Raw genomic sequence first — 15,388 nt, forward strand, 5'->3', positions numbered from 1 at the left:
TGTTTCATACTTCTTAACTCCGCTAAAATGTCCAACAGTACCGTAGCCGTTTGATTTTCACCCTCTTGTTTCTTTGCTGCTACTTCTTCTTGCTGTTGTTGCTGTTGTTTTTTTCTTACCTCTTCTTGTTGCTGTTGCTGTTGCTGTGTTCCGCTTCCTTTTGTCGTTGCATAAATTTCTCCAATTCTTCTTTCTGTCTCTGTCTAAAATTCTCCACTTGCGGTAATGAAGAAGGTAACGAAGGTTCCGGAACAAATTCTTGCGAGGTAAGAAAATCCACAAAATCCCAATGTACCTCTTCTGAAAGTAAGTCCGGGTTCCCTTGGGCAGTCTCCCCTGCTGGTGCACCCCAATGGATCGTTTTCTGATTTTCCGTCATGTTGAATCAGTGTCGCATAGATTGACTGCACACAAGCGCTAACGAATCTATATAGACCACGTGACGTCACAGACTGCTCTCTTCGGATTGGATGCGAGCTGACTGAATTTTGTAACGCGTGTTCGGATTGGTGAATGAATTCATTCCGTTTCAATCCTTCCTGTACCTATAAATAAGCGCAGTTCACTGCATTGATTCACCTAGTCTCGTCGCTTCAAGATGTGGACCACAGTTGAGTCATCCACCCTTGTGTCTTCCATGATGTTTAGGACGGACATGCTCATGTATGTCAGGTCCAAGTGGACTGTTGTTGATAGGACAGATACTAGTCAATGGATGAGGAGAGTTTACATAGAAAGAGAAGGATGTCTCAAGAGGGTACTTGTGTATGGACCGGCAGTTAGAAGGAGTTTAAGAAGAAGAAGAAGAAGATGTTGTCACGGAATGGTGTAAATGTTGTTAATTAAATACATGTACTCGGGTTTCGTTTCTTTTTCTCTGTACAACGATACCCGAGGGTGATTATAATATGGTCTATGTATTTCGAAATCGTGAGTACGATTCGTCCTGTGCCACACGTGCAAGGTGCCTTTGATAAAGAATAACGAAAATTCTAAAGGTATAAATACGTTACTACATGTAAAGGACCTTTACAATTCTAATGGTTTTGTCAGCAAGCGGCCTGCTAAAAGGATTCGCACAACTCCAGCTGTAGGGGTAGGTAATGTTTTGGGTGTTAAGTGATAACTAGTGTATTACCATATTTGCCTTTGCATGTTTGTTTAGTTTTCTTTACATACCATAATGCGTGCATTTTTTATTCTTGTTGCGACGTAGTGCAGGACTTGTATTGGTAATGTAAAGCTACATTTTTTAAAAAAGAATTGTTTACTATTGTCTTATCAAGCAGGGTTAGGTTTACTATTGAACCTCTGTTTTGTAATTGCCATTATAATATAATCTTTTTAACTTACTATGTATAACGTCCTTACGTTATGTCTGTATCAAGTGTAGTACACTGTATCGGGTATATTTTCAGCTGAGTGTGAGTGAGGGTTTGATGGTAGGAATATCCGGGGTGTCCGGTGTTGTCCGAGGGTAGAAACGTCCGTGTGTCCGGAGCGTTTAAGGTGCCGGAGCGTCTAATGTCTAGCGTCCGGAGTGTCCAGAGGGACTAAGGTGACCCAGCTGTAGAGCCGTCAAAAGACCAGGGGGTCCGGAGGGTCTAATATTTCAAGTGATCATAGTATTCCGAGGGTCCGGAGTCTATATTGGTTGTGAAATTGATTCAGAGGAGCTGTGGAGCGGATATGGTGCACGGGTGACGGAGTGCATCTCCACACATGTATTTTTAGCTGTATGCTAATTTTGGGTTAGTAAGACCCGGTGTATTATTCAGGACTGAAAGGATAGATTGTATATCCATTCTTGTTTAGTGACATAATTTCGCTACCTGAGCGAATACATTTTTTTTACTATGTGTACACGCTTACATTGTTTACTATTTGAGTGAACTATATTCATCTTTCCATTATTGAATCATTTGTGAAATCATTTATCCTGTGTTTAGGGTTACTGAACTAATTTATTTGTATATTTTTTTCATCTTTGAAACTGTGCGTTTTTTGTTAAATAGATCCAATATTTGGATTATAAATACGCACACATCTTCATCATCCACTATTCATATAAATCGCCACATTAAACCATATATCTGTGTCGTCAAAACGTGTTCTGTTGTTAATCCGAAATATCCCACCCGGTTATCTTGTTACAAATGGTGTCAGAAGTGGGATCATTTCGGATATAACAGAGCACTGAAATTGTTTTATTATATTTGTATGCTTTCTGTGTGTTTCAGATGCGTTTGACAAAACACCAAGGTTAGGTAGATACCTAATATTACTTTATTTTTTGTATTTAATATTTTTGTTGCATTTCGTGAAAGAAAATACGGTTTGTGGTAATTACGTGGTTTGTATAAAACTGCACTTTAAGGTTGGTCACCACCAAACTTTTGAAATGACTTCTATGAAAGAACTGGTAGAACTGGGGAAACAGTTTGGTTATGAGGGGGAGTCCCTTAGAAATTTCGTTCGTGAAGAACAAGCCCGGGAGAGGGACCAAAGATTAAAGGAGAGGGAATTAGCGAGGGAATTAGAAAGGGAAAAAAGGGAAACCCAGAAGGAAATGATAGAATTAGAGAAGTGTAAGATCGAACTAGAGAAACAGGCTGAGAGGGAATTAGAAAGGGAAAAATTTGAAAGGGAACAACAAATAGAAAGGGAAAAAAGGGAAACCCAGAAGGAAATGATAGAATTAGAGAAGGGTAAGATTGAACTAGAGAAACAGGCTGAGAGGGAGAAGTTAGGAAGGGAAAAACAGGTAAGGTTAGAAACTTTAGAGATGGAAGATAGAAATCGGGAAAGGGAACATCTAAGAAATTCTGAGCTATTGCAAGCTAAAAAAGAGGGGGAACATGATGTTAAACTGAGAGGTCCAAAATTGCCCCCATTTGAAGACGATAAAGATAATATGGATAGTTATCTAAATAGGTTCGAGAGGTATGCTACGGTACAAAAATGGAAGAAAGACGATTGGCCGCTCCATCTTAGCGCGTTATTGAAAGGTAAAGCGTTAGACGTGTATTCGCGTTTATCCACGGCCGATTCGCTCAATTACCCCGTGTTGAAAGAGGCACTTCTCAAGAAATATGAACTAACCGAGCAAGGGTTTCGCAAGAAGTTTAAGTATAGTAAACCAGATAGAGGCGAAACATTCACACAGTTCGTCAGTAGGACTTGCAATTATTTGCAGCGATGGGTGGAATGTGGTAAAGTCGTCAGGACATTTGAGGGTCTTGTCGATTTCTTGCTTCGTGACCAATTGTTAACAACTTGTGGCAAGGAGTTATATTTATTCTTGAAGGAAAGATCCTTCACAAATGTACATGAAATGGCCACACAGGCGGATTTGTTCGCCGAAGCTCGGGGAGGTTCGCAGAATGTCATCACGCGAGATGTCAAAGGTGGGAATCAGGTCAACGACAGAAAACCCAGGGAACCTGAAAAATCTGGTAGGAGTAACCAGGGGAAGCGGAGTGACATGCAATGTTTCATTTGCAAGGAAGTGGGTCATATCTCCCACTATTGTCCTAAACGGAAGGGACCAGTCCAAAAAGTAGCGGTAGCCATTAAAGGCAGAAGATCGGTAAATGGAAAACTTAATGTTTCCCAGCAAGTTAAGCGGAAAGCGGTGCGTGAACCGGTGGTGCGTTCAGAGACCAGTCGCGATGTGATCCAATCAATCGGCACGTGTATTTTTCCAGAGGCACGGGTGCCGACCGCAAACGGCACTGTTAACGGACAAGAAGTCACCGTTCTACGAGACACGGGATGCACTACTGTAGTCGTGAAACGGAGCTTAGTCCGCGATGATCAATTGCTTGGGGTTAAATCACCTTGCATGTTGCTTGACCAGACAATCGACCACGTTCCAGTTGCAAGGATAATGATAGATACACCTTTTTTGACCGGGACTGTAGAAGCTTTATGCGTAGCCAACCCGATCTATGAACTGACGATTGGCAACGTACCGGGTTCTAGACTTCCAACCATAGCAGATTTCCGATTCCCTATCATCCAGGCAGTGCAAACTAGGGCTCAGTTAAAGGAGGAAAATAAACCTTTGCGTAAGTTAAAAGTACCGGAAGCCATTACTGATATATCCCGCGAAGAATTCCAAAATGAGCAAAAACGTGACGCGTCCTTACGTGCAACCTCTGAGAAGGCATTAACGGGTACCGTGAGAAAGTGTAAGAACGGGGGTTCCTCTAAATTCCTTGTTCGAAAGGGTTTAATGTACAGGGAATACTCTACATCGGATGGGAAGTTCTTGCAATTAGTGGTTCCCCAGAAATTTAGGGCACATGTATTAAAGGTCGCGCACGAGTCGAGTATGGCAGGTCATTTAGGCGTAAAGAAAACAACGGATAGGGTATTAAGAGAATTTTATTGGCCTGGCGTCAATAGCGACATAGCGCGGTTCTGTCGCTCGTGCGACGTTTGCCAGAAGACGATCTCTAAGGGCAGGGTAACTAGAGTACCGTTAGGTCAGATGCCCTTGATAGATACTCCGTTCAAACGAGTAGCCATCGACATTGTAGGACCAATATTTCCGCATACAGATCGGAAAAACCGATACATCTTGACACTGGTAGATTACGCTACCAGATATCCAGAAGCCATAGCTTTGCCATCAATTGAAACCGAACGTGTAGCCGAAGCGCTCGTAGACATGTTCAGCAGGGTCGGAGTGCCCGAAGAGGTTCTTACGGATTGTGGAGCGCAATTCACCTCAGATCTTATGGCAGAAATTAGTAGGTTGTTGTCCCTTAAACAGTTACGCACAACACCTTACCATCCTATGTGCAATGGATTGGTCGAGAAATTCAACGGCACATTGAAGCAAATGTTGCGGAGAATGTGTGCGGAAAGACCGAAGGATTGGGATAGATATATGAACGCCCTTCTGTTCGCATATCGTGAGGTTCCTCAGGAAAGCTTGGGTTTCTCTCCGTTTGAACTATTGTACGGTAGGACAGTTCGTGGTCCTATGCGCATACTTCGTGAACTGTGGACAGACGAGGTCGCGGACGAAGAAGTTAAGACCACATACCATTACGTAGTTGATTTGCGCGAAAGATTAGAAAGTACTTGTCAAATGGCGCAAGACGAACTCGCGAAATCTAGTCGTAGGTACGCCAAGTACTACAACCGAGGAACTCGGAGTAAAAAATTTGACGTAGGCGATCAAGTGTTGGTGCTTCTCCCAACGAATAACAACAAGCTGCTAGTCCAATGGAAAGGGCCATATGAAGTCAGACAGGTGAAAGGCGAAATGGATTATATCATTGATATGGAGGGGAAGTCCAAGACATTTCATGCCAATATGCTTAAACTCTACGTAGCGAGACCTGGACAAACGATTGATAAAGGGATTTTGAATGTAGTATGCGTTGCGGTGATAGAGGATAGGTCTGGTGACGAAGCGGAATTCGTCTCCAGCACAGAAATGCCCCTTGAATACCCCATGGATGTTGGTAAAGAAAGTATTGAACAGATAAATGTATGCCCTGAGTTATCGGAGGGTCAACGTACACAGATTATGGAGGTTTTGTCCAAATATCCAGATGTGTTCACGGACAGACCAGGCTGTACGGGTCTAATTCGACACGAGATCAAATTGAATACCACCGAGCCTATCAGGATTAAAGGATATCCGATACCCTTTAATGCACGGGAGACAATCAGCGAAGAAGTGATGAAAATGTTAGACCAGGGAGTGATCGAACCTTCAAACTCCCCATACTCGTCCCCCGTGGTGTTAGTCAGAAAGAAAGACGGGACCAACCGGTTTTGCATCGACTTTCGGCAATTAAACAAGATCACCGTATTTGATGCAGAACCAATGCCAGATATGGAAAGTGTATTTTCAAAATTGGCAGGTCATAAATACATTTCCAAATTAGATCTAAGCAAGGGATATTGGCAGATACCCATCGCCGATAATGCCCGCGAGTTAACGGCATTCGCGACTCCCAAAGGACTGTTTCAATTTAAAGTTATGCCTTTCGGTTTAGTCAACGCCGGTGCGTCGTGCGTTCGTCTCATGCGCAAATTATTAAACGGAACGGAAAACGTCGACAGCTTCGTAGACGACATCTTTGTTTACACGCATACATGGGATGAACATGTTAAGGTATTACGGGATCTGTTCGATAGACTTCACATTGCAAACCTTTCAGTTAGGCCTACTAAGTGTAGCATAGGGTATTCCAGTTTGGAATGTTTGGGACATCTGGTAAATGGACTAGACCAGTTGCAACCTCATCCAGATAAAATAGGAGCAATCAGGGATGCCCCTAGACCAGAGACAAAAAAACAAGTAAGGTCTTTCCTAGGTCTAATCGGGTTCTACAGGAAATTCGTCCCCAACTTTTCGGCTATTGCCAGCCCATTAACGGATTTGACTAGGAAGGGGCAACCGAATAAAGTTTCATGGGGTGTATGCCAGGAAAAAGCGTTTAACACTCTAAAACACAAACTGGTAAGTGCACCAATTTTAAAGTTGCCGGAAATAGATAAACCTTTTGTACTGAGGACTGATGCGTCCGATACGGGTCTTGGGGCTGTTTTGCTACAGGAGCAAGGGGGGATGAAATTGCCCATTGCTTATGCAAGTAGGAAATTGCTCCCTAGAGAGGAAAAGTACTCCGTGATTGAAAAGGAGTGCCTAGGTTTAGTATGGGGAATAGGAAAATTCCATACATATCTTTTTGGGAGGGAGTTTACCTTGCAAACGGACCATCAGCCGCTTTTATATTTGAATAAAGCAAAGGTCACCAATGCAAGATTGATGCGTTGGGCATTGTCTTTGCAACCATACAGTTTTCGAATCGAGGCAATTCGAGGGTCAGAAAATGTGGGAGCTGATTTTTTAAGTAGGGTGTAATTAGCAAATCATTTCGTTCGGTCTGAAAATTGGAAGTTTTAATAATGATTCATTGTTCACATTCCGTGATTGTTCTAAAAGTGATACCACTTTTTTTTAGGGGGGAGGTATTGTCACGGAATGGTGTAAATGTTGTTAATTAAATACATGTACTCGGGTTTCGTTTCTTTTTCTCTGTACAACGATACCCGAGGGTGATTATAATATGGTCTATGTATTTCGAAATCGTGAGTACGATTCGTCCTGTGCCACACGTGCAAGGTGCCTTTGATAAAGAATAACGAAAATTCTAAAGGTATAAATACGTTACTACATGTAAAGGACCTTTACAATTCTAATGGTTTTGTCAGCAAGCGGCCTGCTAAAAGGATTCGCACAACTCCAGCTGTAGGGGTAGGTAATGTTTTGGGTGTTAAGTGATAACTAGTGTATTACCATATTTGCCTTTGCATGTTTGTTTAGTTTTCTTTACATACCATAATGCGTGCATTTTTTATTCTTGTTGCGACGTAGTGCAGGACTTGTATTGGTAATGTAAAGCTACATTTTTTAAAAAAGAATTGTTTACTATTGTCTTATCAAGCAGGGTTAGGTTTACTATTGAACCTCTGTTTTGTAATTGCCATTATAATATAATCTTTTTAACTTACTATGTATAACGTCCTTACGTTATGTCTGTATCAAGTGTAGTACACTGTATCGGGTATATTTTCAGCTGAGTGTGAGTGAGGGTTTGATGGTAGGAATATCCGGGGTGTCCGGTGTTGTCCGAGGGTAGAAACGTCCGTGTGTCCGGAGCGTTTAAGGTGCCGGAGCGTCTAATGTCTAGCGTCCGGAGTGTCCAGAGGGACTAAGGTGACCCAGCTGTAGAGCCGTCAAAAGACCAGGGGGTCCGGAGGGTCTAATATTTCAAGTGATCATAGTATTCCGAGGGTCCGGAGTCTATATTGGTTGTGAAATTGATTCAGAGGAGCTGTGGAGCGGATATGGTGCACGGGTGACGGAGTGCATCTCCACACATGTATTTTTAGCTGTATGCTAATTTTGGGTTAGTAAGACCCGGTGTATTATTCAGGACTGAAAGGATAGATTGTATATCCATTCTTGTTTAGTGACATAATTTCGCTACCTGAGCGAATACATTTTTTTTACTATGTGTACACGCTTACATTGTTTACTATTTGAGTGAACTATATTCATCTTTCCATTATTGAATCATTTGTGAAATCATTTATCCTGTGTTTAGGGTTACTGAACTAATTTATTTGTATATTTTTTTCATCTTTGAAACTGTGCGTTTTTTGTTAAATAGATCCAATATTTGGATTATAAATACGCACACATCTTCATCATCCACTATTCATATAAATCGCCACATTAAACCATATATCTGTGTCGTCAAAACGTGTTCTGTTGTTAATCCGAAATATCCCACCCGGTTATCTTGTTACAAATGGTGTCAGAAGTGGGATCATTTCGGATATAACAGAGCACTGAAATTGTTTTATTATATTTGTATGCTTTCTGTGTGTTTCAGATGCGTTTGACAAAACACCAAGGTTAGGTAGATACCTAATATTACTTTATTTTTTGTATTTAATATTTTTGTTGCATTTCGTGAAAGAAAATACGGTTTGTGGTAATTACGTGGTTTGTATAAAACTGCACTTTAAGGTTGGTCACCACCAAACTTTTGAAATGACTTCTATGAAAGAACTGGTAGAACTGGGGAAACAGTTTGGTTATGAGGGGGAGTCCCTTAGAAATTTCGTTCGTGAAGAACAAGCCCGGGAGAGGGACCAAAGATTAAAGGAGAGGGAATTAGCGAGGGAATTAGAAAGGGAAAAAAGGGAAACCCAGAAGGAAATGATAGAATTAGAGAAGTGTAAGATCGAACTAGAGAAACAGGCTGAGAGGGAATTAGAAAGGGAAAAATTTGAAAGGGAACAACAAATAGAAAGGGAAAAAAGGGAAACCCAGAAGGAAATGATAGAATTAGAGAAGGGTAAGATTGAACTAGAGAAACAGGCTGAGAGGGAGAAGTTAGGAAGGGAAAAACAGGTAAGGTTAGAAACTTTAGAGATGGAAGATAGAAATCGGGAAAGGGAACATCTAAGAAATTCTGAGCTATTGCAAGCTAAAAAAGAGGGGGAACATGATGTTAAACTGAGAGGTCCAAAATTGCCCCCATTTGAAGACGATAAAGATAATATGGATAGTTATCTAAATAGGTTCGAGAGGTATGCTACGGTACAAAAATGGAAGAAAGACGATTGGCCGCTCCATCTTAGCGCGTTATTGAAAGGTAAAGCGTTAGACGTGTATTCGCGTTTATCCACGGCCGATTCGCTCAATTACCCCGTGTTGAAAGAGGCACTTCTCAAGAAATATGAACTAACCGAGCAAGGGTTTCGCAAGAAGTTTAAGTATAGTAAACCAGATAGAGGCGAAACATTCACACAGTTCGTCAGTAGGACTTGCAATTATTTGCAGCGATGGGTGGAATGTGGTAAAGTCGTCAGGACATTTGAGGGTCTTGTCGATTTCTTGCTTCGTGACCAATTGTTAACAACTTGTGGCAAGGAGTTATATTTATTCTTGAAGGAAAGATCCTTCACAAATGTACATGAAATGGCCACACAGGCGGATTTGTTCGCCGAAGCTCGGGGAGGTTCGCAGAATGTCATCACGCGAGATGTCAAAGGTGGGAATCAGGTCAACGACAGAAAACCCAGGGAACCTGAAAAATCTGGTAGGAGTAACCAGGGGAAGCGGAGTGACATGCAATGTTTCATTTGCAAGGAAGTGGGTCATATCTCCCACTATTGTCCTAAACGGAAGGGACCAGTCCAAAAAGTAGCGGTAGCCATTAAAGGCAGAAGATCGGTAAATGGAAAACTTAATGTTTCCCAGCAAGTTAAGCGGAAAGCGGTGCGTGAACCGGTGGTGCGTTCAGAGACCAGTCGCGATGTGATCCAATCAATCGGCACGTGTATTTTTCCAGAGGCACGGGTGCCGACCGCAAACGGCACTGTTAACGGACAAGAAGTCACCGTTCTACGAGACACGGGATGCACTACTGTAGTCGTGAAACGGAGCTTAGTCCGCGATGATCAATTGCTTGGGGTTAAATCACCTTGCATGTTGCTTGACCAGACAATCGACCACGTTCCAGTTGCAAGGATAATGATAGATACACCTTTTTTGACCGGGACTGTAGAAGCTTTATGCGTAGCCAACCCGATCTATGAACTGACGATTGGCAACGTACCGGGTTCTAGACTTCCAACCATAGCAGATTTCCGATTCCCTATCATCCAGGCAGTGCAAACTAGGGCTCAGTTAAAGGAGGAAAATAAACCTTTGCGTAAGTTAAAAGTACCGGAAGCCATTACTGATATATCCCGCGAAGAATTCCAAAATGAGCAAAAACGTGACGCGTCCTTACGTGCAACCTCTGAGAAGGCATTAACGGGTACCGTGAGAAAGTGTAAGAACGGGGGTTCCTCTAAATTCCTTGTTCGAAAGGGTTTAATGTACAGGGAATACTCTACATCGGATGGGAAGTTCTTGCAATTAGTGGTTCCCCAGAAATTTAGGGCACATGTATTAAAGGTCGCGCACGAGTCGAGTATGGCAGGTCATTTAGGCGTAAAGAAAACAACGGATAGGGTATTAAGAGAATTTTATTGGCCTGGCGTCAATAGCGACATAGCGCGGTTCTGTCGCTCGTGCGACGTTTGCCAGAAGACGATCTCTAAGGGCAGGGTAACTAGAGTACCGTTAGGTCAGATGCCCTTGATAGATACTCCGTTCAAACGAGTAGCCATCGACATTGTAGGACCAATATTTCCGCATACAGATCGGAAAAACCGATACATCTTGACACTGGTAGATTACGCTACCAGATATCCAGAAGCCATAGCTTTGCCATCAATTGAAACCGAACGTGTAGCCGAAGCGCTCGTAGACATGTTCAGCAGGGTCGGAGTGCCCGAAGAGGTTCTTACGGATTGTGGAGCGCAATTCACCTCAGATCTTATGGCAGAAATTAGTAGGTTGTTGTCCCTTAAACAGTTACGCACAACACCTTACCATCCTATGTGCAATGGATTGGTCGAGAAATTCAACGGCACATTGAAGCAAATGTTGCGGAGAATGTGTGCGGAAAGACCGAAGGATTGGGATAGATATATGAACGCCCTTCTGTTCGCATATCGTGAGGTTCCTCAGGAAAGCTTGGGTTTCTCTCCGTTTGAACTATTGTACGGTAGGACAGTTCGTGGTCCTATGCGCATACTTCGTGAACTGTGGACAGACGAGGTCGCGGACGAAGAAGTTAAGACCACATACCATTACGTAGTTGATTTGCGCGAAAGATTAGAAAGTACTTGTCAAATGGCGCAAGACGAACTCGCGAAATCTAGTCGTAGGTACGCCAAGTACTACAACCGAGGAACTCGGAGTAAAAAATTTGACGTAGGCGATCAAGTGTTGGTGCTTCTCCCAACGAATAACAACAAGCTGCTAGTCCAATGGAAAGGGCCATATGAAGTCAGACAGGTGAAAGGCGAAATGGATTATATCATTGATATGGAGGGGAAGTCCAAGACATTTCATGCCAATATGCTTAAACTCTACGTAGCGAGACCTGGACAAACGATTGATAAAGGGATTTTGAATGTAGTATGCGTTGCGGTGATAGAGGATAGGTCTGGTGACGAAGCGGAATTCGTCTCCAGCACAGAAATGCCCCTTGAATACCCCATGGATGTTGGTAAAGAAAGTATTGAACAGATAAATGTATGCCCTGAGTTATCGGAGGGTCAACGTACACAGATTATGGAGGTTTTGTCCAAATATCCAGATGTGTTCACGGACAGACCAGGCTGTACGGGTCTAATTCGACACGAGATCAAATTGAATACCACCGAGCCTATCAGGATTAAAGGATATCCGATACCCTTTAATGCACGGGAGACAATCAGCGAAGAAGTGATGAAAATGTTAGACCAGGGAGTGATCGAACCTTCAAACTCCCCATACTCGTCCCCCGTGGTGTTAGTCAGAAAGAAAGACGGGACCAACCGGTTTTGCATCGACTTTCGGCAATTAAACAAGATCACCGTATTTGATGCAGAACCAATGCCAGATATGGAAAGTGTATTTTCAAAATTGGCAGGTCATAAATACATTTCCAAATTAGATCTAAGCAAGGGATATTGGCAGATACCCATCGCCGATAATGCCCGCGAGTTAACGGCATTCGCGACTCCCAAAGGACTGTTTCAATTTAAAGTTATGCCTTTCGGTTTAGTCAACGCCGGTGCGTCGTGCGTTCGTCTCATGCGCAAATTATTAAACGGAACGGAAAACGTCGACAGCTTCGTAGACGACATCTTTGTTTACACGCATACATGGGATGAACATGTTAAGGTATTACGGGATCTGTTCGATAGACTTCACATTGCAAACCTTTCAGTTAGGCCTACTAAGTGTAGCATAGGGTATTCCAGTTTGGAATGTTTGGGACATCTGGTAAATGGACTAGACCAGTTGCAACCTCATCCAGATAAAATAGGAGCAATCAGGGATGCCCCTAGACCAGAGACAAAAAAACAAGTAAGGTCTTTCCTAGGTCTAATCGGGTTCTACAGGAAATTCGTCCCCAACTTTTCGGCTATTGCCAGCCCATTAACGGATTTGACTAGGAAGGGGCAACCGAATAAAGTTTCATGGGGTGTATGCCAGGAAAAAGCGTTTAACACTCTAAAACACAAACTGGTAAGTGCACCAATTTTAAAGTTGCCGGAAATAGATAAACCTTTTGTACTGAGGACTGATGCGTCCGATACGGGTCTTGGGGCTGTTTTGCTACAGGAGCAAGGGGGGATGAAATTGCCCATTGCTTATGCAAGTAGGAAATTGCTCCCTAGAGAGGAAAAGTACTCCGTGATTGAAAAGGAGTGCCTAGGTTTAGTATGGGGAATAGGAAAATTCCATACATATCTTTTTGGGAGGGAGTTTACCTTGCAAACGGACCATCAGCCGCTTTTATATTTGAATAAAGCAAAGGTCACCAATGCAAGATTGATGCGTTGGGCATTGTCTTTGCAACCATACAGTTTTCGAATCGAGGCAATTCGAGGGTCAGAAAATGTGGGAGCTGATTTTTTAAGTAGGGTGTAATTAGCAAATCATTTCGTTCGGTCTGAAAATTGGAAGTTTTAATAATGATTCATTGTTCACATTCCGTGATTGTTCTAAAAGTGATACCACTTTTTTTTAGGGGGGAGGTATTGTCACGGAATGGTGTAAATGTTGTTAATTAAATACATGTACTCGGGTTTCGTTTCTTTTTCTCTGTACAACGATACCCGAGGGTGATTATAATATGGTCTATGTATTTCGAAATCGTGAGTACGATTCGTCCTGTGCCACACGTGCAAGGTGCCTTTGATAAAGAATAACGAAAATTCTAAAGGTATAAATACGTTACTACATGTAAAGGACCTTTACAATTCTAATGGTTTTGTCAGCAAGCGGCCTGCTAAAAGGATTCGCACAACTCCAGCTGTAGGGGTAGGTAATGTTTTGGGTGTTAAGTGATAACTAGTGTATTACCATATTTGCCTTTGCATGTTTGTTTAGTTTTCTTTACATACCATAATGCGTGCATTTTTTATTCTTGTTGCGACGTAGTGCAGGACTTGTATTGGTAATGTAAAGCTACATTTTTTAAAAAAGAATTGTTTACTATTGTCTTATCAAGCAGGGTTAGGTTTACTATTGAACCTCTGTTTTGTAATTGCCATTATAATATAATCTTTTTAACTTACTATGTATAACGTCCTTACGTTATGTCTGTATCAAGTGTAGTACACTGTATCGGGTATATTTTCAGCTGAGTGTGAGTGAGGGTTTGATGGTAGGAATATCCGGGGTGTCCGGTGTTGTCCGAGGGTAGAAACGTCCGTGTGTCCGGAGCGTTTAAGGTGCCGGAGCGTCTAATGTCTAGCGTCCGGAGTGTCCAGAGGGACTAAGGTGACCCAGCTGTAGAGCCGTCAAAAGACCAGGGGGTCCGGAGGGTCTAATATTTCAAGTGATCATAGTATTCCGAGGGTCCGGAGTCTATATTGGTTGTGAAATTGATTCAGAGGAGCTGTGGAGCGGATATGGTGCACGGGTGACGGAGTGCATCTCCACACATGTATTTTTAGCTGTATGCTAATTTTGGGTTAGTAAGACCCGGTGTATTATTCAGGACTGAAAGGATAGATTGTATATCCATTCTTGTTTAGTGACATAATTTCGCTACCTGAGCGAATACATTTTTTTTACTATGTGTACACGCTTACATTGTTTACTATTTGAGTGAACTATATTCATCTTTCCATTATTGAATCATTTGTGAAATCATTTATCCTGTGTTTAGGGTTACTGAACTAATTTATTTGTATATTTTTTTCATCTTTGAAACTGTGCGTTTTTTGTTAAATAGATCCAATATTTGGATTATAAATACGCACACATCTTCATCATCCACTATTCATATAAATCACCACATTAAACCATATATCTGTGTCGTCAAAACGTGTTCTGTTGTTAATCCGAAATATCCCACCCAGTTATCTTGTTACAGATGTGACAGATGCCATCTATGTTAATATTAATATTAACATAAACCCAAAGGCCCTTTTCAGGGCCAGCCATATTTCTCGAAAAGAGATAGCCTTTCCATTGCCTACCCCTTTTTTAAAAAAATTTAAAAAAAAAATCCCATGTTCAATTTCCTTTGACGCTATAAAGTCCCACCCTGTTTAAATTCCTTTGACGCTAAACCGTCCCACGATTTTTCTCCATGTTAATTTCCCTTGACGCTAATCTGACCCACGATTTTTCTCCATGTTAAATTTCCCTTGACGCTAATCTGACCCAGGGGTCTCTGTAATGCTAATTCCCATTGACGCTAATCTCACCCCATTTACTACTTCTGAGCTCTTACAAACACCAACACACAAACACACAAACACATACCCTCACATTTTTTAAAAAAGAGTTAGTGTTTATATTCACACTACTCTACCTACACACATTGGCAAATTAATAGTTATTTCTTTTCTAGAGTATTGGGTGGCCCTGAAAAGGGCTGTTTTTTTTTAACTCCAGATGCAACTATCTAATGATTGCACCTTCCTGGCCTGGCGCCACACACGCATCTTCTTCCCCAGTCTCCTTTCACCTTTCTTCTGGGGAGCGAAGAGGAAGGATGATTCGCTTCAGCACCCCAATCCTCTGTCTCGGGAATATTGAACGACATCCTCTCTTCTCTTTTCTTTTCCTCCTCTTCCCTCTGTCTTCTCTCCTCCTCTTCCTTCTTTATTCTTTCTTCTTCTATTATAGCCTCCGCAGCCAGTTCATTTACCAGGCGCCTGACATATTCCAGATGTATCTGGAGTTCAAGAAGTTTGCTTATTCTGCTACTATTCATTCTTG

The 15,388-nt window shown here is 42.1% G+C and overlaps 2 protein-coding genes across 2 annotated transcripts; both read left to right on the forward strand.

Moving 5' to 3' along the window:
• Window positions 1-847: 847 nt before the first annotated feature.
• LOC149787847 (uncharacterized) lies at window positions 848-6,897 on the forward strand. Its single transcript, XM_089974068.1, has 2 exons — window positions 848-1,096; window positions 1,419-6,897. Exon 2 carries the CDS (start codon window positions 2,402-2,404, stop codon window positions 6,890-6,892), a length of 4,491 nt encoding a protein of 1,496 aa, XP_089830194.1. The 5' UTR covers window positions 848-1,096; window positions 1,419-2,401; the 3' UTR covers window positions 6,893-6,897.
• Window positions 6,898-8,581: 1,684 nt separating this feature from the next.
• LOC149787848 (uncharacterized) lies at window positions 8,582-14,426 on the forward strand. Its single transcript, XM_089974067.1, has 2 exons — window positions 8,582-13,474; window positions 13,797-14,426. Exon 1 carries the CDS (start codon window positions 8,591-8,593, stop codon window positions 13,079-13,081), a length of 4,491 nt encoding a protein of 1,496 aa, XP_089830193.1. The 5' UTR covers window positions 8,582-8,590; the 3' UTR covers window positions 13,082-13,474; window positions 13,797-14,426.
• The last annotated feature ends 962 nt before the right edge of the window (window positions 14,427-15,388 follow it).

This window comes from Sinohyriopsis cumingii, chromosome 11 (assembly GCF_028554795.1).
Source record: "Sinohyriopsis cumingii isolate HCF-2022 chromosome 11, ASM2855479v2, whole genome shotgun sequence".
Taxonomy (NCBI): Eukaryota; Metazoa; Mollusca; class Bivalvia; order Unionida; family Unionidae; genus Sinohyriopsis; species Sinohyriopsis cumingii.

Excerpts from the sequence above, each read along its gene's own strand:
- LOC149787847 (XM_089974068.1), top strand. The coding sequence starts at position 2,402 with ATGACTTCTATGAAAGAACTGGTAGAACTGGGGAAACAGTTTGGTTAT.
- LOC149787848 (XM_089974067.1), top strand. The coding sequence starts at position 8,591 with ATGACTTCTATGAAAGAACTGGTAGAACTGGGGAAACAGTTTGGTTAT.